At 40.4% G+C, this 21,992-nt stretch overlaps 2 protein-coding genes across 2 annotated transcripts in view; one reads left to right on the top strand and one right to left on the bottom strand.

Moving 5' to 3' along the window:
- si:ch211-250n8.1 (uncharacterized) overlaps positions 1-17,321 on the top strand; it is a 31,812-nt gene extending 14,491 nt beyond the window's left edge. The window contains exons 8-16 of the mRNA XM_034928656.2: positions 593-645; positions 5,446-5,578; positions 6,035-6,231; positions 9,138-9,183; positions 10,617-10,682; positions 11,749-11,808; positions 12,323-12,408; positions 13,931-14,025; positions 16,635-17,321. Of these exons, the coding sequence (XP_034784547.2) occupies positions 593-645; positions 5,446-5,578; positions 6,035-6,231; positions 9,138-9,183; positions 10,617-10,682; positions 11,749-11,808; positions 12,323-12,408; positions 13,931-14,025; positions 16,635-16,669 (771 nt within the window). The 3' untranslated portion in view covers positions 16,670-17,321. The remainder of the gene's footprint in view (positions 1-592; positions 646-5,445; positions 5,579-6,034; positions 6,232-9,137; positions 9,184-10,616; positions 10,683-11,748; positions 11,809-12,322; positions 12,409-13,930; positions 14,026-16,634) is intronic.
- Positions 17,322-18,749: 1,428 nt separating this feature from the next.
- On the bottom strand, positions 18,750-20,937 carry LOC117423298 (histone H3.3A-like). The gene is made up of 4 exons (XM_034038844.3): positions 20,781-20,937; positions 19,761-19,898; positions 19,512-19,665; positions 18,750-19,397 (listed from the first exon to the last, which is right to left on the bottom strand). Exons 2-4 carry the CDS (start codon positions 19,886-19,888, stop codon positions 19,269-19,271), a joined length of 411 nt encoding a protein of 136 aa, XP_033894735.1. The 5' UTR covers positions 19,889-19,898; positions 20,781-20,937; the 3' UTR covers positions 18,750-19,268.
- Between the last annotated feature and the right edge of the window lie 1,055 nt (positions 20,938-21,992).

Here is a 21,992-nt window from a genome sequence, read left to right as displayed (position 1 = left end):
AAAACCAAATAGAACAGGGTGGATTTGAAAATACTTTGGTATCACTAAAGAGGAAATGTGGTGCCCCCTGACTAGTTACCAACATTTCAATATATCATTATATGATTTATTATAGGGGATATAACGGAAACTTGAATCCAATTGGGAAGGACATTTCTAAGGAGATTGTTAGCACTAAGAGTCATTTTTATATGTGTGTAGGCTGGATATAGGCAAGGGTCATCTAATTTCTCATGATACAGCTATTTGCATCAATGGTGGGGGTTATACAGTAGTGTGTACATTTATTAGAACACCTCAAGATGTGTCATTTATATCCATCACATACTTACCTGCATGAAAGGGTGTGAGAATTTCAATTTTCCGTCAGTAATCGGTGATCTAGAAACATACACATTCATGTGTGAAAATGTTTGACCACTTTGTGCTTTAATTAGGCATCTTAAACAACTTCTAAAGCATCTCATACATTTTACCATTTGTGGCTATGTGTTCCCTTTATCTTACTATTTTAAATGAATTGCACTGGTCTATGTAGCAAACGGGGTGTTCTAAAATATGGTAGATAATGCTGCAGTGTGCTTTGTTGCAGGTGTGTGAGGTGTATGAAACTGTGCCTTGCAGAGAGCTGGGAATGGTCCTCAGGTGAGATCACAGCAGATACAGCTTGCATCTTATATGCGCTGACCTCTAGACTGCCATAGTCTCTCAGTCTCTCGCTTTCTAACCCCTAGACCACATTGACTCCCAGTCGCTCGGCACTAGTGGTGCAATCGGCAACCTAATTTCTTATTCGATTATCATATAGGCTTTTATTAACGATAATCGATGCGTTGACATTTTATTTTTCAAAATAAAGAACGTTTTTTTTTTTTTTTAACAGCAGATCAAATAACTAAAAACACTGTTGTGTATAATAGTTAAACAAAAAGGCACCACTTACATTCTAATTAGAACACTGTGACGGGGTACTGCCCCGTCTTTATGATCAATGTTGGGACTGGCAGGGAGGGGGTTAAAATTCCTCCCTGCCAGAAAAACATATGAGAATGTGGCTGATGGACTAATTAGCAATTATTGAATAATTGGGCTCCAGCCACAGGGAATAAAAGCCAGGGGAGAGGCCCTGGCTAGGGGAGAGAGGAGGAGAAAGAGAGTTCCAGAAGAGGAGTGTTTTGTTTGTGCTGTGTCTTTGTAAGTTTTTGGTTCCAGTGAAGGCAACGCCCAGCCTGGAAACTTTATTTTGTAAGTTTTTGTTTGGTGTTTGCATTTTGTGTTTAAATCTCTTTGTTTGGCCCTTGTGCTGGTTTATTTTGTATTTTTGTTTATTAAAAACTTTATTTTTGAACTTTATACTGTCTCTGAGTCTCAAACCTTGGTCCATCCTGTCACAGTTGGTGTCAGAAACGGGATAGCGCCACCTGGAGGCTCAGAGCAGTATTTTTTTTTTTCTTTTCTTTTTTCTTGAATTTTGGGATTTTTTTTTTTTTTTTTTTTTTTTTTTTTTGGAAAATGGGGAAGAGCAGACAGCGGCAAAGGCAGGAGAAGCAGCAGCCGAAGAAATGTAGGCTGCTGCAACAACAGCCACCCCAGCTGGAGGACCCAGCCAGTCTTTTCCCCTGGTGCTCCTGGTGCGGGAAGGAGGATCATCGGTGGAGGTCCTGTCCAGATGGGCTACCAGCTGACTGGTGTGGGTACTGTGAGGTGGATGGCCACAACTGGGCAGGATGCCCCCACAATCGGGACCAGGAGCAGCTGCAAACCCCATCCTCGGCAGCCACCCCACCACTTCCTACATCACCGCCTTCACCACCATCCCAGGAAATATGGGACTGGTTGATGCACCCTGAGGCGGACCTCTTCCACGACCTCCCCATAGTTATCAACACGCTGTGGCGTCGAGATGGGGGGAGGTGGGAAAAGTGGGAGGAACAGCATCACCCGGCGTCCTTCGCAGAGCTGGCCCTGATGGTCGTTAATTACCTGGCGGTAGATATGGGAGACGCCCCAATCATTCCAATAAAGAAGGTGGAGCTGTCGTCCCGAGAGCCAGAGAGGGGTGAGCCATCGTCCCGAGAGCCAGAGAGGGGTGAGCCGTCGTCCCGAGAGCCAGAGAGGGGTGAGCTGTTGTCCCAAGAGCCAGAGAGGGGTGAGCCGCTGTCCCGAGAGCCAGAAGGGGAGGAGCCGCTGTCCTGAGAGCCAGAAGGGAAGGAGCCGGCGTCCCGAGAGCCAGAAGGGATGGAGCCGGCGTCCCGAGAGCCAGAAGGGGAGGAGCCGTCGTCCCGAGAGCCAGAAGGGGAGGAGCTGCCGTCCCGAGAGCCAGAAGGGGAGGAGCTGCCGTCCCGAGAGCCAGAAGGGGAGGAGCTGCCGTCCCGAGAACCAGAAGGGGAGGAGCTGCCGTCCCGAGAGCCAGAAGGGGAGGAGCTGCCGTCCCGAGAGCCAGAAGGGGAGGAGCTGCTGTCCCGAGAGCCAGAAGGGGAGGAGCTGCCGTCCCGAGAGCCAGAAGGGGAGGAGCTGCCGTCCCGAGAACCAGAAGGGGAGGAGCTGCCGTCCCGAGAGCCAGAATGGGGGCCGCTGCCGTCGCCCAGAGAGGGGGAGCCCGAATGTCCACAGCCCGAGAGGGAGGAGCCCGAATGTCCACAGCCTGAGAGGGAGGAGCCCGAATGTCCACAGCCCGAGAGGGAGGAGCCCGAACGTCCACAGCCCGAGGGGGAGGAGCACGAGTGGGAGGAGTCGGTGCGTCCACGGCCCGAGAGGGAGGAGTCGGTGCGTCCACGGCCCGAGCGGGAGGAGTCGGTGCGTCCACGGCCCGAGAAGGGGAAGCCCACAGGCCTAGGGCTGAAGGGACCTGTAGGGGAAGAATACAGGCTGTTCCCGCCTCCGCCAGCAGAGGGAGACGAGCTGCTGTTCCCGCCTCCGCCAGCAGAGGGAGACGAGCTGCCGTTCCCGCCTCCGCCAGCAGAGGGAGACGAGCTGCTGTTCCTGCCTCCGCCAGCAGAGGGAGAGGAGTTGCTGTTTCCGCCTCCGCCACTAGAGGGAGAGGGGCCGCCGTTCCCGCCTCCGCCAGCAGAGGGAGACGGGCCGCCGTTCCCGCCTCCGCCAGCAGAGGGAGACGAGCCGCCGTTCCCGCCTCCGCCAGCAGAGGGAGACGAGCCGCCGTTCCCGCCTCCGCCAGCAGAGGGAGACGAGCCGCCGTTCCCGCCTCCGCCAGCAGAGGGAGCCGGGCCGCCGTTCCCGTCTCCGCCAGCAGAGGGAGCCGGGCCGCCGTTCCCGTCTCCGCCAGCAGAGGGAGCCGGGCCGCCGTTCCCGTCTCCGCCAGCAGAGGGAGCCGGGCCGCCGTTCCCGTCTCCGCCTCCCGAGGGTCCGCTGCTGCTGCCGTCGCCTCCCGAGGGTCCGCTGTTGCTGCCGTCGCCTCCCGAGGGTCCGCTGCTGCTGCCGTCGCCTCCCGAGGGTCCGCTGCTGCTGCCGTCGCCTCCCGAGGGTCCGCTGCTGCTGCCGTCGCCTGGGGTTGCCAGGGATCCTGCTTCGCCTGGGGTCGCTACACTATGGCCGGAGCCCCACGGAGGGGAGTTGCTGACCATGAAGAGGGGGAGGGAGGTCAGGAGACCAGCTCCCCCAGCTGCACTTTCGTGGCAAGATGGTGTGTGGCCGGAGCCCCGGAAGAGGGAGCTGCTGGCCACGAAGAATTGGGTGGTGCCGAACGTCCCACCATGGCCACCCCCATGGACACTGTGCTTCCCCCTCTTCCGGGACTGAGACTGAGGGGGGAGGTGGCCATTTAGGCCATGTTGTGCTTGGCACAAGGGGGGGGGATATGTGACGGGGTACTGCCCCGTCTTTATGATCAATGTTGGAACTGGCAGGGAGGGGGTTAAAATTCCTCCCTGCCAGAAAAACATATGAGAATGTGGCTGATGGACTAATTAGCAATTATTGAATAATTGGGCTCCAGCCACAGGGAATAAAAGCCAGGGGAGAGGCCCTGGCTAGGGGAGAGAGGAGGAGAAAGAGAGTTCCAGAAGAGGAGTGTTTTGTTTGTGCTGTGTCTTTGTAAGTTTTTGGTTCCAGTGAAGGCAACGCCCAGCCTGGAAACTTTATTTTGTAAGTTTTTGTTTGGTGTTTGTATTTTGTGTTTAAATCTCTTTGTTTGGCCCTTGTGCTGGTTTATTTTGTATTTTTGTTTATTAAAAACTTTATTTTTGAACTTTATACTGTCTCTGAGTCTCAAACCTCGGTCCATCCTGTCACAAACACTTATTCAAATAGAAATACAAAGGACTTGAGTTTTTAACAACTGAAAAGAATATGTGTGCGTCTGCATCAGATGTCCCTTTAACATTGTAATAATAATAGAAAAATACTACATTTTAACAAAAGTCATTTCTATCTGAACTATGGTTGTTTATTACTGTTAACATTTTATGTCCAAAGCAATGCAAAACATTTACATTAATCTCACAAATCCTGACTAATTTAACTACCACACTAAATTCAGCTTCTTTTTATATAATATTGCCATATAAGCCAAATACAACATGCTTTAAAACAAAAAAAAGGTAATTGGTAGATTGAATATATTGGCATTCTTTTGAAATAATTATGCATAACATAAAACATATATGCTGTGTGTTCTTGTCACTTTTTTGTGCAAAAAATAATGCATAGACTCACCAGTGAGCAACTCAACTCATTTTACACGGGGTATATCCAACGCGAATGTAGAGGCCTGAAGTGCGTATCCTAGCAACGTGCTGACACTGTTTATCTACCGTAATAGCACTAAAGGAAGCACATTCAAAGTTGTAATGCAAACCGGCAACAGGAGACTTCAAACTCTGTTCTAATTTGATGCATCGATTAATTTTTGCACCACGACTCAGCAATAATGTCTAAACTGCACTACCTCCCTCCATCCCAGTCTTTCCGCTCTCTCAGACCGGCCATTGTCTTAGTCCTGTGCTACAGGTGCTTGTTACTCAAACTGCTTGGGTTAGTAACCGCAGGTACTGTCAGTTAAACTGGAATAACCAGATGGGGATTGTAGCTGTAAACACATTGTGTTTTTGTATCTACCATGGATACAAGCTTAGTATTTATTGTGCTGTGTGCAAGTGTGGATGGCTGAAAATATATACAGTTTTTATTTTATCTAAAGAACCACTTATCCAATTCTCATGAAATGTGGTAAGCACATTTGTTAACATTAGTTATTTAGTCTCAAATACAGGATGTGTGGGGGTGCCTACCTGTCTGTATTTATATGTATCATACATTCATTTTCATGTACAGTACTGTTGATAAGCTGTCTATTGCATACTATGCTGTCTTTACACCCGTGTCCTACCCAGGATATTCATAGTAACCAGATTTCTGATCACATTGTGCATTCTGCTGTACACTGTCACGGGTCTGCACAGGCCTCATGTAGCTGTCTCCCTGCCGCAGGTACCTGGGCAGCAGAGTGTTTGTGTTGGAGTTGCTGGAGGGAAGCCAGGCCAAGGTGGACAAATTTGTCCTTCCAGGAGACATTATCGACGAGATCAATGGGGTTTCCCTGAGGAACGCCAGCAATGGACAGGTAAACCTCAGGAGTAATCATGGCTATATAATTAGGACACTCCGTATAGAGTGGTATGTATAATACATCTTTACAAAAGTTAAGAAAAATAATAAATAAAAGATTAATGACTGTAATAGTCAGTGGTTATATATACTATTTTAACCCCATGCACCATACAGTACATGCTGTGGCTATAGGCCATGGCCTGTATTTACCACAGGAGATTTTCATGCTCATTGTGCAGTTTTCCCATGCCTTGCCTATGGTTATACTACTGTGCTAATATGTGCTCATTTTAGTGGTTTTGATTGTCTTAATTTGTGTATTATTTGTCAGGTAGGTAGTTGTCTCGTCCTGTTTCACTGGAAGCCTAGAATTCAATCTTGTTTGAAACTGTGCATTTACTTATTTTCAACCATACCTACTATCATTTTGAATTTAAAAAATATACCCCCCCCCCCCATATCTCCTCAGGCTGGGATAGTATTGCAGAGACTGAAAGGCAAGCCGCTCTCCTTCCGGCTAATTCGCTGGCGCTGTGGCGACGGGACTGTCTACCGACCAATGGTAAAGCTCCTTAAAGCGCTACAGCAAGAGAACCCCAAGTTTCAGCTGCAATGCGACCCCAAACCCACACCGTGGACTGACACATACTGCCTGCAGGATGGCAGGTAGGGTGCTAAGTGGGTTAACAGTTTATTATGGTATTTGTATTTATTTATTTATGTATTTATTTATTCATTCTTTAACCAGGAAAAAAAAAAAAAACACTGAGATCGAGGCCTCTTTTACAAGAGTGTCCTGGCAAGATGACCGGAAACAGACAGCAGTAATTTCACTCTAAAAGACAATTGCATCATACATTGAATCTGGGATCAGAAACCTTTATACTTCAGTAATTCTTGGAACCTATTCATTAAAATAAATTTAATATTAGTAATTATTTATCTGATGCTCGATCATATCCTGTACTTGCAGCAACAAACCTAGGTAACCTGGCAACAAACCTATTACAATTTTACACACAAAAAATACCCAGTGTAATTGCCTTTTACAATTAAGTGGCATCCAATTTAAAGAAGCCAGTAACTGGCAGTGATGGGTTTGAGGGTGGCATTCTAATACAAATCTGGCTGCTTTGTTCATTAGTCGATCCAATTTTTTTAATTGCTCAGTAGAGCATGTACAAATAAAGTATCGCCATAATCAAACAAAGGAAAAATACAGCTCTTTATAACATGATTTCTACTTTGAAGCGTAACATTTTTTCGCTGTCGAAAAACAAAATGCACAACACTAATTGACCTGCACATCATTGGGGGGGCTTTTGAGATGTATGGTAGCAATGAAAAGCATAGCGTGATTGAGTAATGGATATTAACATTTTCAGTTATTAAAAGACAGATGGGGAAAGGCATTAGGCAATCCCACAATAGAAACACAACTTACAATACAACATACATTAAAATAACTCATTTGAAAAAAAAAAAAAAAAAAAAAAAGCAAAGCAAAGTGGGTGTAAAATGTTGTGCATTTACCTAAAATCCACTTCTAAGTTACCCTCCTCTCTAAAGACCTGTTCTTTTAATGGTAAATCACACATGCACTATTCTTTAGGACTGGAATAGCACTAATTGCCCTACGTTCTGTAATCATCCCAGGCCATTTACAAAGCAAGAGGCTTATAAAAAAAAAAAAAAATTCCAGAGTACGACAGCTCACTGAAATAATAAAGACAGCTTTTCAAAGTGAGAATCAACATTTTAAATTGATACGCAAAACAGAATCAGCAACCAACATTGCAAAAACCCACTCCTCAGGCTCAGCAATGCTTCTTAGGATGAAAAAAGAAACCTCAGCTATCAAGTGCAGATTAAAAAAAAAAGGATGACCAATCTAAGTATTTAAATAATCTCCTTATGAGGTTCTAAAAACCAGAGTGTGACTTATGACTGAGAATTGTTTGTGAAAAAAAGCCCTGCTTTCTGGAGGAACAACATCAGCAAATTTCACTCATTTCGTACAATTAAGGTTGATGGAAACAAGCTATTATTAATCAGTGGTTATATCAATGAATGTCAAGTGGTTAGTTTTGACAAGGTATACATACATTTTGTATTATTAATATTATTATAGGACTTGGTATACATATAGGGCTGTATTTTCAAAGCATTTACTCTTTAAATAATTTTTTTTGGAGGAGAAAAAAGCTGCCGATTTTACAAAAACTAGAACCAAACAACTTAAATACTACTGTTCCTGGCCTTTCAAAATAAATAAAAGTAATATATGATTGTAATTGTTATCAACCTTAGTACAGGTAAACATTCAAATGATTATTCCAGTATTAACATCAAAGCGTTTTTATAAAACTTTGTTAAAGTTGCATCCATGACGTAACAAGCTTTCTCGAGATGTGCAGATTTGTATTCTAAGTTTGGAAGAAAAGAAAGTCCTCAGGAACACGGCGGCCATACTCGAGCAGTCAGGATGAAGAGCGCACTTTGGGCTGCTAAGCCAGTCCTTATGTTCATTGTGGTTGTCTTCAAAGTGCTTGTATTGCCCAATCTCTGACATCACCCCAAAGTCTAACAGTTCTCAAAACAGAGTCTTTTGGTTTTGTAAACAAAATAAAGCTGGATGTCCAGACCATTTTATGGTCGTTTACCTTCTGGTTGTTCATGAAGGCCCCCCTTATGTTCTTTTAAAAGTCAGTTAGAAAGACATCAAGTTTTTAACACAAAATAGTTTTCCACTGCACTATCAGTGTTCCAGGGTTTGTTTATGCAGCATGACTTTGCACCATGAGGCAGCACTGTGTATAGAATGTTGTCCATATTTTGAACCACAACCACTAACATATTAGGATGAAAAAGCAAAAAAAAACTCACAGAAACTCTTAATCACAGAATGCATTGGAGTAGACCTCTTTATGCCCATAAGAAGGTGAGTCAATAAAGTAATACAATTGATTTTTCATTTTTTCTTTTCTGTTTACAAATGTAGTAAAAACACTCATGTTAAAGGAATAGGCCTTACTCACAAAGTTTAATTTTGTTTTTATGAAAAGAAATGTTGTTTGATAGTCATAAGTTTGATAACTTTTTTAATTAAAATAAACTTGAAATTCCTTTAATGATCATACTCTTGTTAAGCATACCTGTGATGGGAAGCCTGTGATGGGAAACCTGTGATGGGAAACCTGCCACCGCTATTTCAAATGCTGCTATCTCATAAACCATTGCAGATGCTGACTTCATATTTACAGTGCTGTAGGAAGCAGTGCATAGGGCCCATTGTCTTAATATTTGGTACACAGCTGTGTTCTGTAATTCTGTCTAAGTTCCGTTAACAAGTAACCATTTCACTGCAACTTGTAGCTATATCACTGACACATCATTTTCACATATCCATTTCACTTCATGTTTGCTTCAGAGAAGCCCTTACATTATGCCCCTGTGGGTGTTTATTTTCACAAAATCACCCATTTCTAGTTTGTTTTAGCTGTATTGGTGGGGTTGATAATTACTTTTTTGTCTTTTAAAATAAGAGCTGTGTTTTTTTTTACTTCTAACAGAATATTGTATATCCTGAAGTACCTGGGGAAAGTTGAAGTTGGAATGGTAACTATACACTTTTGCTTCATTTAAAATGGCATACTTTCTGACCTCTACAACCATGCTGTTCATTCATAATGACAAAATACAGATATTAATCTTACAATTGAATTGCCTGATTCCGTCCCATTCATGGTTACGTATTATTTTCATTAAATTCATTGCCACCTATGTTACAGCATTTTGCTGAAACGTGAATAAAAAAAAATTGTTCTGATTTACATTTTCATATTTGACCGATTGTTAAAAGAATGACCTTGTTATATCAGAAACTTGATAATAGAAGTCTGACTCTGTTACGTCTGTTATATCTGTAATTATCCATTTTCTTGTACTGTATTATCCAGTTTTGCTAAGTATATGTTTTAAAACCACTTTTGGGACAATATTTGTCTCGAATTGTACTGTTATCATATTCAATTTTTCTAGATTTTGGAAAGCATGGTCTGCCTGGAGGTGATAGGCCAGGGACATTTTGGGTTGATTAGACATTGTGCCTCACAAGACAGCAAGCAAGGAAACCAGGGGATCTGTTTATACATAAAATACATACACTAGTGGATAAAAGGTTTGCCTCTACCTGTCTCATTTCATTCAACTGCCTTCTCAGCTCTTTACTGTGATAATACAGTACAGTGCCATATCTAGCCTGGGCAGTTAAGCTGCTAGATTTGTTCTTGCCTGCCTTAATCAGGCCTAATAATGTTTTAGCATATTCACCTTGAGTCATATCAGAGAAACCTTCTTGTGTTTTGATAAAAAACAAAATAATTTAAAAAAAAACCAAAACATAAATCTCAATAACCAACTGAGATTTCTGTGCAGCTCATTCAATAAAACGGTTTATTTTCTTTTACAAATTTCATTGGTTTTACCGGACAGTAAATGGGAGTCTCTGTTCATATTACTATAGCGACAGTGAACCGATGGCGCTAGTGGATGTGTTGGCTGAGGGACAAGGAGTAGGCATTGCCCAAACTATTATTCATAAAACAAAAAACATATTTATACCAGGTATATAGAATTTAACTTTATTAAAATTAGTAGTATTGGTACAACTTTAGCACAACACATTAACAAATCTTTTTTTTGTGTGCTAGTTACATTTGTTGTGAACCCAGGCAAAATTGAAATGTTTCTGTAATGTCATTCTAAAATCTTACGAAATTGCCTAACAATATATTAGCAATGCTCCTTCTCCAAGAATAGGGCTGAGTGGACTTCTGTCATAGTGTGCAACCTCTGGGTTTTATTGTACATAGCAAATGGCACCAACTACTTCAGCTGTTAGCCAAAAGGGCCCTGTAAAGTGTGAAGGTGTTCCCAAAATTTAACAAGCTAGCAACCAATCTGCTGTATACAGAATGCAGCTCATACTAGCCATAGTCATATTGGATGTACACATCTTTGACAATGCCAACATGCTTGGTCTTTTTCAGTACGGAGGAAAGGAGGTGCTGGAGCAAGGGATCCCAAAGGTTTTGGAGCAGAGACTCCCCCCCAAGGTAAACAAGAGCAGACTATGAAAGGGGGTGGGGGCTTTTAAAAGAAAACTACACCAGCAGTGGGTAAGGGTGCCAGTCTATTGAAAGTGTTAAGAAATGCATTGACTAAGATATTCTGGGAGAGGAAGTATGCCAGCTAAGCCAAGGTAAAAGTATAGTGTTATGCTTTTAACAATTATGTTAAAATCAATTGTTGTGACAATAATAATTAACACTGTAATATACAAACCTGTAATCAAATAGTAATTCGCTATAAACTTCGTCAGCTTTCTATGTCTTCAAAGTAATTATTATTGTTAGTAGTAGTAGTAGCAGCAGAATACATGGTGAATGATCATTTTCCTATAAACTTCATTGTGTTACAGTGCGGGCACTATAATAAGGTTGATGATAAAACTGCTAACCACAATTTTTTCAAACGAACTCTACCACCAGTACATGAACACAACAAAACACTGGCAAAACCAAAACAACAACAATGGCCTGCAGATTTAAAGAAAGGGTGACATTTGAGGAAGAGCAGAATAACAAGTACTCTTAGAAGAACAAGCAACATACATTTAGTAAGAAATGACCTCAGCCATATGCCCTGTGTGGGATGTTAGGCAGTGTAGATGGATGGCCCTCAGAAAGCAGAGGCTCTCGAGTGATAAGGAAATCAACTCTTCCCTCCAAAAGACACAAGCAAATCTTCTACTCCAGTCCTTAGTATTAATACATGTAGTTTTCCTGCACCTGCCCCCAAAAAATGTTAATAGAATAAAATACTGAAGTTTTAAAATGAATTGTTAAAAAAATAAACTTGTTTTACAATTTTATTAAATTTAGTTTTCCAATGTTATTCTCAGCCCTTCGTCAGTTGTTAAAAATAAACACTGCTGGCTCTACAATTTCTGTCTGTTATGTCACCATGTATTATAACAATTAATATACACAAAAGCTGTACAGCATATATAAAGCTGTAATTTTGTCTCAAGCAGAAGCCATGGTGGACATGTTACTTCAGGATCAAAAACAGGTGATAATTGTCTCCTTCACTGACAGTTTTCTTTTTTTCTTTTTCTAGGAAGTGTTATTGGATGTAAAAGAAACCCAATTAATATGTACTGAACACTCATCCAAAAAGGTAAACCGAAACACAAAATATTAAATTTAGATATGTAAAAAATGAACAGTCGATATGGTCACATACACTACAATGTGTTTAAAAAAAAATAAAAAATTACTGTAAACAAAAAACAAACACAAAAATCTATTAATTTTGCATAAAGGGTACATGTTTTGGTAAATGAGCTTTTGATTCATTATCTTGATAAATAGGAAAATGTAATTCCCTGGAATACATTGTGTGCCTCAGTGAATCATGCAAAACTCAATAAAGTGTCAATCAATGTCAGTCAAGTATAGTTACAATAAATGACCTGCATTTAATTGCTGTTTGAAATCCAGAAAGTGTTCTCATTTTTAAAACCTTTTGCTAGGCCGTGTCATTGCAGTTGACTCACTGCTGAGTCAACTGTAATTTTTTTAATACATTTTCAAACAGATATCTTTTTTGTACTGAGACTAAGCAGTTTCTTCAGTTCTTAGTCCTCCGAATGAAACCCATTCACTCCCCTGCTTGTTCCTGTACTCTCCAGCTGATGTTCCGTTACCACTACCCAGAGATCTCCTGTGTGGGCCGCCTGCTTCGAAATTACCAGGCTGTCTTTGCCTTCTGTGTAGCGTGAGTATACATAGGGGGTTCGGACCCTTTGGTTTATTTTATAAACTTTTACCAGGCCATCGTTGGCTGTAGTCACTTTTATAGTTGTGATCCTGCTATAAAATGTAAAGTGAATGAAACACAGTTTGTTCCTTTTTCAAATCAGGTAATTGCTGTGTGTTTGAACTAGGTTGTGATGCAAAGTTTTAAAGAGAGGATCAGCAAAAATAAAACAAGTCTCTGCAAGGTCAATTTTGATCTTTGTAGACAGAGGTGACTGACTGCGTGCTCTTTTGCGTGGTTGATCAAAAATGAGTTTTCATTTCTTAAAAACAATTCCAATTATTTAAAATATTACTTACAAAAAATATGATGTTATAAAATGTAATGGTTTTCCAGCATTTATTACACAGCAACACCACAAATCTAACCCAACCATCAGTACACACCATCAACCAAGCACCAAGTTACACTGTTAAGTGTAATATTGTTGCCATGCAGTTATGATACAGCCACGGATGAAACAGTTGAATTAGACCCAAATTACAGCTTGTGCCATGGTTTAGTTCAAACATTGCACACCTTGTGTACAATTTCTAGCTTCGTAATAAACTCGGTTAAATAAAAACATTTTATAATGACCAATTTCTGTCTTGAAAACGTTGTTGAAGATGGGTTTAATTGTATGCAAACTTATTTTGTTTAAAAAATGAATAGTGTTGTTTTTCTAATGGCAGTAAAACAATGAAGCCGTAAATCTGATGAAATTCGGCATGTTGTAACTCAGTGTCACAGAAAAATGCAACGTTTTTGAAAAATTTAAGAACGTTGGATATAGTAAATTCTAGGTCTGGAATTGCATGGAGCCAAATTAGGAGTTAGTAAAATACAATGTTTGCCAATTTAGTACACATGAGGTCTTTGAGACAGCTTTTTTTTTCCCAGCCATGAAACATTAACACATTAGCCCCAAGTGCTTTCAGGATTATTTGCATACAAAATACTTTCTAGCTCTGTCGCCAGCAATTGATATAATCTAAACACAGTAACACTGGCAGCATCATTGAGCCATTCTGCTCCCTTCATTAAACCAGGAAGATACTCTCAGTGCATTAGGAAACCATAAGGACACTTTCATCACATTCAAAACCGTTCACATTAACACATGTGTTTCTCTTCTCATCACATCTCTGTAACAGTAGCATCTTTATTAGCCCCTGAAGGGAATGCTTTGTTTGAACAGTGCTTATGTTTGATTGAACAGTGCTTCTGTCTGGTTGAGCAGTGCTTCTGTCTGGTTGAAGAGTGCTTCTGTCTGGTTGAGCAGTGCTTCTGTCTGGTTGAGCAGTGCTTCTGTCTGGTTGAGCAGTGCTTCTGTCTGGTTGAGCAGTGCTTCTGTCTGGTTGAGCAGTGCTTCTGTCTGGTTGAGCAGTGCTTCTGTCTGGTTGAGCAGTGCTTCTGTCTGGTTGAGCAGTGCTTCTATTTGGTTGAACGGTGTTAGTCAGAATGCATGATTTTTATAGTTTAAGTCACTGTGTTTCAGGGACTGTCCTGAGACTCCTGAGACCTCCTGCTTCACTTGCATTGTTCTGCAGGCCAGCTCTACCTGCGAGAGTGACCAGATCATCAGCAGGATCGGTGAGTTAGGGGCCCTGGTGTCATTTTATATAACACTAGACCACAATACAATTATGTTATCATTTTATAATACCAGGCGTTATCACACAATCAAGTTTTTGTGGTTAATCAGTATAACATTACTTTGTTACATTACACACACACAGTGTGTTATTACACTTTCCAAATGTTCTGGAGCATAACACACCAAAAATTATAACACAAAAGGGGCACAATCTACAAATATTCTGCTTTGGTGCAAAAAACCTATTGATTGCTAAAGGAGAAATTAAATAAACAAATATTTATTTAACGACTCCTGTACTTGCACTGTTTTTATGATTCTCTCTAGAGTTATTATTATTATTATTATTATTATTATTATTATTATTATTATTATTATTATTTATTTCTTAGCAGACGCCCTTATCCAGGGCGACTTACAATTGTTACAAGATATCACATTATACATTATTTCACATTATACAGATATCACATAGAGTTCCAATAAAGTTCTGGCCATTGATACAGACCACATGCCTTTCACTTTCCATTTCATTTTAACAAACAGTTCAATCAGAGAAGCAGTTCCCCTCGCATTATACCACTTTGTTTTTCTTACTAATTACTAATTTCTGGTCGCCTATAGAAAATGCCAAAATACATGATGCAATTTTTAAAAGAACATTTTCTTTCAATGACAAATGCATTAAAGTCCGCAATGACTGCAAAAGCTATTATATAGATGTGTATAAAAGGTGAAATTTGAACAGGCTAGATTAAATCTGTGTATTTTATCTTTAATCTGTATTTTGTACCTTGGTTTTGTTATGATAGCTTGACGTTCTGTTTTTTTTTTTTTAAAGTAGGGTTTGACTTACAATATTTTAAGCAGTTCATACCTCCTCCCATTTTCTACCTTTGTTGATGTCTCTGTTATCTTATCTTTCTGGCTCTGTCAATTTAACAATATAAAGCTGAGAGCTACAGCCAGAGCAATTCAAAAGTAGAGAGCCCTCTAGTGGCAACTTCCTGTGCTACAAGCAAATGTCATCTTTTTGAGGAATTTTTCCAATGGCCTAAAATATGTAGGCACTGGGTAGAAGCGTTCGTAGCACCCCAGAGTGTAAGCAATGGCACAGAAATCTTAAATGCGTTATAAATTCAGCACCCTCCCCCAGCCATATGATCCTGACCCCCCCTAATGTTGATGCGTATTCTTCCCTTACATTTGGAAAAACAAATAGCCTGTGTTACATCAGTCCTTGTTTTCCATTAACAAGCGAAGCGCTGGTAACAAGAGGGGCAATATCAGAATAGAAGATAATACAATAATGATGACAGCAGTTGTCTATTTTTCTATATTTTACAATATATGATACTCAAATTCCTATTTTAGTTAGAGTACAGCAGAGTTGTGTTCTTCTGTTTGAACACCAGATAAGTTTGTTCTAAATGAGCTTGTACCTTTTAAGATAATGTGACCAGCCACGGCACTGGTATTGTCTGTGATTTGAGGTGCATGCGACACACACAATTCCTGGGCATTAACCCGATCAACCATCTGTTGGATGAATTTGAATGCTGTGTTTGTGGCCACCGTAATAAAGTTATGTTATGATACTTCATTCATTGCAATTTACTATGTTATCACTGTAGACATCTAAGACATATAACTAGTGTAGACATGGGGCAGGGACAATAACTCCACTCAACGTGGCAGAGCAGATACCCAGGATTGGGTGTGCCCTGATCAGTGGTGTGCCATCAGGACCTTCAAGGTATTCTCTGCTGACCAGACAGTGCCAAGTAAACCGTCAGTCACATGACATTACGTTGCCTCATTCACTTGCGTACAGTGTGCTTGCTTATACTATGAAGCATACTACTCTAATTATTATTTGTTCATTTGTCTGACGCCTTTATCCAAGATGACTTACAGGGTTTACTAGAGGTTTTTTAAGAGTCTAGGGGTTTCCTGAAGGGAATGTGATCAGCCAATAAGAGATCTGCATTTCCCCCGCATAAGTCTAAAACAACAACCAGACGCTAGAAAAAAAAAAACAGTTGAGGGTATTCTCCGTTTCAGTTGAAGGTCTTGAGTGAGTTTAACCAATAGGCCAGTCGAAGAATTACGTCTTTTTTTTTTTTTTAGCCAGGCGACCAATCAGGAGTGAGCAGAGGCGGGCCATAAATCTCCCAGGGTATTTTCTGCCTCACTTGAAGGGCCTGCTTTAGCAACCAATGGGAAAGTCAAAGCTCTGACAGCTGACCAATCATTAGTGAGCAACCCCAAAACATGAATATTCCTTGGTTAGCACTGCATAGGAGGATAGCTGGATTTGCACGATATTGCTTATAAATATACATTGATAAACGATTCTGGTACCCCAGTCCATTTTGTCACGGCACACCACTGGCCCTGATATATTATTTGCAGAAATGTCTGAAACTACTTCAGTAGTTATGTTAGGCTTCTTCTGTGTGCTGAGAGATTTTACTACAGTTCTTTAGAATTGTGCAACCTTGATACATTGCAACTCACTCACTTAAAAAAATAAATAAATAAAAAGACTGAGCAACTGGCCTGCACATTATAATTACAGCTGTCCTGTTGGTTTGTTTTCTAGCTTCTGGCTTCAAACACACCGAGTCGTTTGTATGAGGAAGGGGAGAAGGCTCCTGCACACACCTCTCAACTGCCTTTTAACTGGCTAGGACAGAGACAGGGGGTACCTTACTATGCCTGCTGAGACCTGTACACCGGCTTTGACGGCTCTGGAGAAACCATCCACACTGCCGGTCCAGCTGTGAAGACGATCATTATCGCAAGCCATACTGCTGGTTGAGAACTACAATGTCAGTAGTTTTCAGTTATGTTTGCCATTTTGCATAAAATTTGAATCAGCCACCATTTAAAACATGTGACAGCTGCCTCATAAGAGTATATTTGTCGTATTTTGCTGTTGTAAGTTTAAATATTCCTTTTGACATTCAGAAAAGCAAACCTCAAGTTTTCCAAAAGCTCTTAACAGATCTAAGTAAGACTTAATATATGGCTGATCTTCAGTTCTGAGTTTCAACAGATTCTATAACCACAGAATACTTGCTTTTGAATGCCACTGGCAGCAGGATACATGTTCAGTTATTTATGTTACAAACCAGGATTTCCAGTGTTTTGAAGTAGCTGCTGGAGTTATAATTGTCCTCCTAGTTGGGACATGAACGGCTTTATTTTGTGGCAACCTTTATCTTTACAATACTGATTGTATATTTTGGGAAACTCTTGTTTAAATAAAATATAAGACATTTTAAAATGTGGTTTCTGAACTGGTGCACATGGAATTCCCATACCATTTCTGAACTGATTACTAGAGCTAATCATTTATACAGCATATAGACCTTTCTATCATACAGATCTCAGGTATGATTGAATAGGATTTTGGTGTGTTAAAAAGCCTCATTAACATTAACAGCATCACAGCTTTATCTGTTCTTGTTTGAAAGTGCTTGTGGATGCAGCAGCAAATTGTAGTGTTGGAATGGTTTGAGAATCACTACATCCACCATTTTGGGAGTGTGTGCCAATGATCCATGAATAAGGTATTAGGCTTACAGAGGTCACATAGGTAAGAATGGGAAAGGGAGGTAAAGAAACAATACGCAACATAAAATAAAGATGTGAGCATTAGAGAAAGTTGATACAAGAGGAAAATAGCATAACAATACAAGCTGGCGGAAACCATAGTGTGAGCTTTTAAACAGCAAATACATATTTATTTTTTTCAAGGGACCTTTTTTTAAAATTCCAAATCTGCCAAAGGTTGTGTTCAATAGCTAATATATGTAAATAATGTTCAACAAATCCCAATGCATGTTGATCTCACATAGTCTATTAGCATGGATAGGGTAATATGGTGTTTTGATGGGAAATGTATTTTCATCAGATAGTATACATGAAATCTTAAGGTTAGCTAGACTCCAGGGTTTCCTAATCCTGGTCCTGGGGGACCCCTGTGTCTGCTGGTTTTCATTCCAACTGAGTTCTCAATTACTTAATTGAACTCTTAACTGAACTATTCATTAGCTTAATTAGACCTTTGTAATTGTTTTCAGCTTTTAAACAGTTGGGTATTTAAACTTAATACAATTTTATAAGTAACTTGAAATCAGCAAATTTTTAGGAGCTGAGAACAATTTAAAAAGGTCTAATTAAGCACATTTAGCAGACACAGGTCCCCCAGGCCGACCAGGATTGGGAAACCCTGACCTGGACTGATTGTTATTTCACTAATGTGAAGAGTTTATTATAGTGCCACGACATAAGCTGATTTTTTTCACAACTCAAGGTTAGAGCAGCCAGAAAGCTGTGACCTCTGAATGGGTGTGGAGGTCAACTTATAGATTTACACATAAAAAAAAAAAAAAAAAAAAAAAAAAAACCACCTCACAATTCAGTTAGTCAATATTTTTGACTGCCATTAAAATTGGGAATTGCAACCCATTGATATTCTGACAATGAACCCCTTCACAGGCTGAACCACCCCACCACCCCCAGACAACCATGTTTTTTGTAGATAACATTTTTACACCTCCTATTCCGACATGGTTGTGACAAATGCAAAGACAAGCCTTTGGAACATTTGCCATTGGTGACTAAGAAAGCTACAGGATTAGGCACATTCCTTTATAGGCAGCTTGTCTCAATTTAAAGTCTTCCTACACAAATACACACCACAGTCATCTTTCTTAAAGTCATTTAATACAAAGATCAACACTAAAACAAGATAATTCATCTTAAATCGTGTATACTGTAGCTGCCAAGTCTTACATCAAACTGTACAAAAGTATATAAAAAGCAGACTACTATGCTGGTGCCTGCTACCCGAGGAGTGAACATTACTGTTTTTTAGACACCTGACTAATTATACTCATGATAGGGAGTAATTGGACCTGGTTTTGTATTCTGAAGAGCCAGAGTCAAGATTATTGCAAATACAGACCTCCGATTTGGAGTATTACATTATGAAGCCTGGGGTGCTGGCAGCAGTAGCGATTCAGTGGCCCAGTTATTCATCTAGAGCACCACAGAGCACACTGCACTACCTACACTAGGCCCCACATAAATGCTGCATTCACTTATACCAAGTTACTTGTGGAATGAATTTACCATCAGTCATAAATTACACATCTCACAAAACAAGTGTCCACTAAGAAATAAGGAAACAGTTATAATACATTTTACTAAAATGTCTAGAAGAAAACTAAGCCCTTTCCCCTCGTATCCTGCGTGCCAGCTGGATGTCTTTGGGCATGATGGTGACTCTCTTGGCGTGAATGGCACACAAGTTGGTATCCTCGAACAGACCAACCAGGTATGCCTCGCTAGCCTCCTACAAGATGAGATAGATAAGGACAGTTATATATATATATATATATATATATATAAAATATAGGATGTGGTGATCATTGCCCATGCCCTGTCCAAAAGCACCAGAGCTGTGTACCTGAAGGGCCCCAATAGCAGCACCCTGGAACCTCAGGTCGGTCTTGAAGTCCTGGGCGATCTCCCTCACCAATCTCTGGAATGGAAGCTTACGGATCAGCAGCTCAGTCGACTTCTGGTACCGCCTAATCTCTCTCAGAGCCACAGTACCAGGCCTGGGGACATTACAAACCCAATATGTAAAATTTCAACTTCAAAAACTTTTTTTCTGTTTATTCACAACTTTCACTGACTAAACACAGTTACTTGCCTGTAACGATGGGGCTTCTTCACTCCACCGGTAGATGGCGCACTCTTCCTGGCTGCCTTGGTTGCCAGCTGTTTCCTCGGGGCCTTGCCACCAGTGGATTTACGGGCTGTCTGTTTTGTACGGGCCATTTTCACTTACCTATAGTGATGAAATGGAGATTATAACATGTACCCTGCAATTTAACAGCATACGAGAAACGGAAAGACTGACGTATTTTACTTAACGAACGTTATGCCTATGAAAGAATTGTTTGTTTTTAAAAGATGAAGCGTTCTTGGATAGGGGGGTGGGGCGAAATTTGCCATGATGACACAATCTTACTTAGCAGCCACTCCCGACCATGTTCTGATATGTTACGTAACGGTCTCTGCAAGAACGGTTTTGTCTGCATGAAGAAAAAAATCCTGAACATAAGCCAATACAAGTACAGCCCCGTGTTGAAACTGACTGCGGCACAGCGAGCACATCCCTCGCTTTAATTAAAAAAAAAAAAAAGGAGTGAAAGAAAAATCGTAAACAAACTATGAAATGCAGTGTGGGGATATGGGAATCCACAGTATGGATGACAAATATAACCAACAAAAACACCACCACACAAATATACTCCGAACAAAGCTACATGCTCAACTACATCAGTCAACCGACAAACTAGCTTATGCTGCTGTTTGTGGAAAGATTCGATACGCTGTACAATATTTCCCGTAGCGGACAATCAATAAAAAAATAAATAAATAAAAACAAACAAACTGCTCTGATTGCAATAGCACAGGCAGTGATTAAAAATGATCCACGACTAGAGGCAAAGCCGTTGCCCCAGCTGAACACCCACGTCGGGAACTTGATGTCCAGTTCCCGTTCCACATCCCTCAGCCCCTCACTGAGACTTACTCTTAAAGCTCTCCTTCGGCCGCCCTTGTTTAATCTAACAATGAGTCTGGGCCCGTCTATCCTAATTCACACAAAACATCACGGATTGCTACTATAACAGTACATATTTAAGAAAAGGCAGTTTTTTCTTACCCTTTTTACGCAGATTTTTCTTCAGACTTGCTGTACAAATAAACAAATTCTCCTAATCTCAAAAGCTCCGTTTTTTTTTTTTCACAACTATCTCTTTCACTGTCAAACATTTGATATTTATAGTTTCTGAAGGCTGACGTAATTGCGTAACAATGTCGTATATTTACAAATATGGCAAACCCTTTGGCGATTGGGTAAACGCTTGTCAATCTATATACGTCATGGATATTTTTACAGCAAGAGACCCCCCCCCCCACCAAAAAAAGCCTCGGCATTGCTTTTGAGTAATGATTGGCTGCTCAAGATTGACAAAAATAACATTATTTGAAATCAGTAGTGTGCTTAAATTAAACACAATTCAGTTCAGGTTTTCCAGAGTGAAAAAAAACGGATATTTTTTTTTCTTCAATTTCATAAGCACCATAGCAACTCTGAAGCAGTTAAAACAACTATATATAATATAAACACAATCGTAATTTAAAAGTTAAATACCGAGTGTATTTATTGCAGATCATAACAAATCATTGGTGTCTTTCTATTGTCATCTGACCACTACATGTTAATTTGCAAAAAACAGGTTTGAAAAATTAGATCAACTTTTACCTTTTTTAAAACGTGAGATTCTAATCTCATTCAAACTAGGTGTTAATGTACTCCCAGCGTTCCCTACTACTTTACCATTCAGATAGAAGCAGCGAGCGACAATGGCTCTAAAAAAGGATCGATACTCAATTGCTTATGCAAACGTTCCTTTACTATAGGCAGTAGGCACAGACGTTTTATCTACCTAACACTATTTTATTACCAACAATACCTTACTCCGTCTGATATACTGAATGTGCATATTACTTTTGGGCAGATTATACTCAACAAAGACAGTAAATATGGAAAAAAAAGATGTAACCGTTTGCTTTGCAATATACCGATTACAAAACAGATTTATTTAATGATCCTGTATTTTTGTATTAAAGCTGCATCATTTTATTGAAACAAATACCAAACGCAAACGTTATTTTTTCCATTTCAAATTGTTGTCAACATTGCATACATTGGAAATAAAGCGAAACACTAAATACAACATAACCATCATAAACCTGAACATAAGAGCAAATGGGGGGGATGCTGGTCTTGTTGCAATGCATCATGGTTATTGTATTTTTTCGCAAGGATTTAACTTTAAAAACTATATGAATGGGCACTACAGTTCCCAGG

This window comes from Acipenser ruthenus, chromosome 17 (genome assembly GCF_902713425.1).
Source record: "Acipenser ruthenus chromosome 17, fAciRut3.2 maternal haplotype, whole genome shotgun sequence".
NCBI lineage: Eukaryota > Metazoa > Chordata > Actinopteri > Acipenseriformes > Acipenseridae > Acipenser > Acipenser ruthenus.
This window is presented reverse-complemented; position numbering and strand designations above follow the sequence as displayed.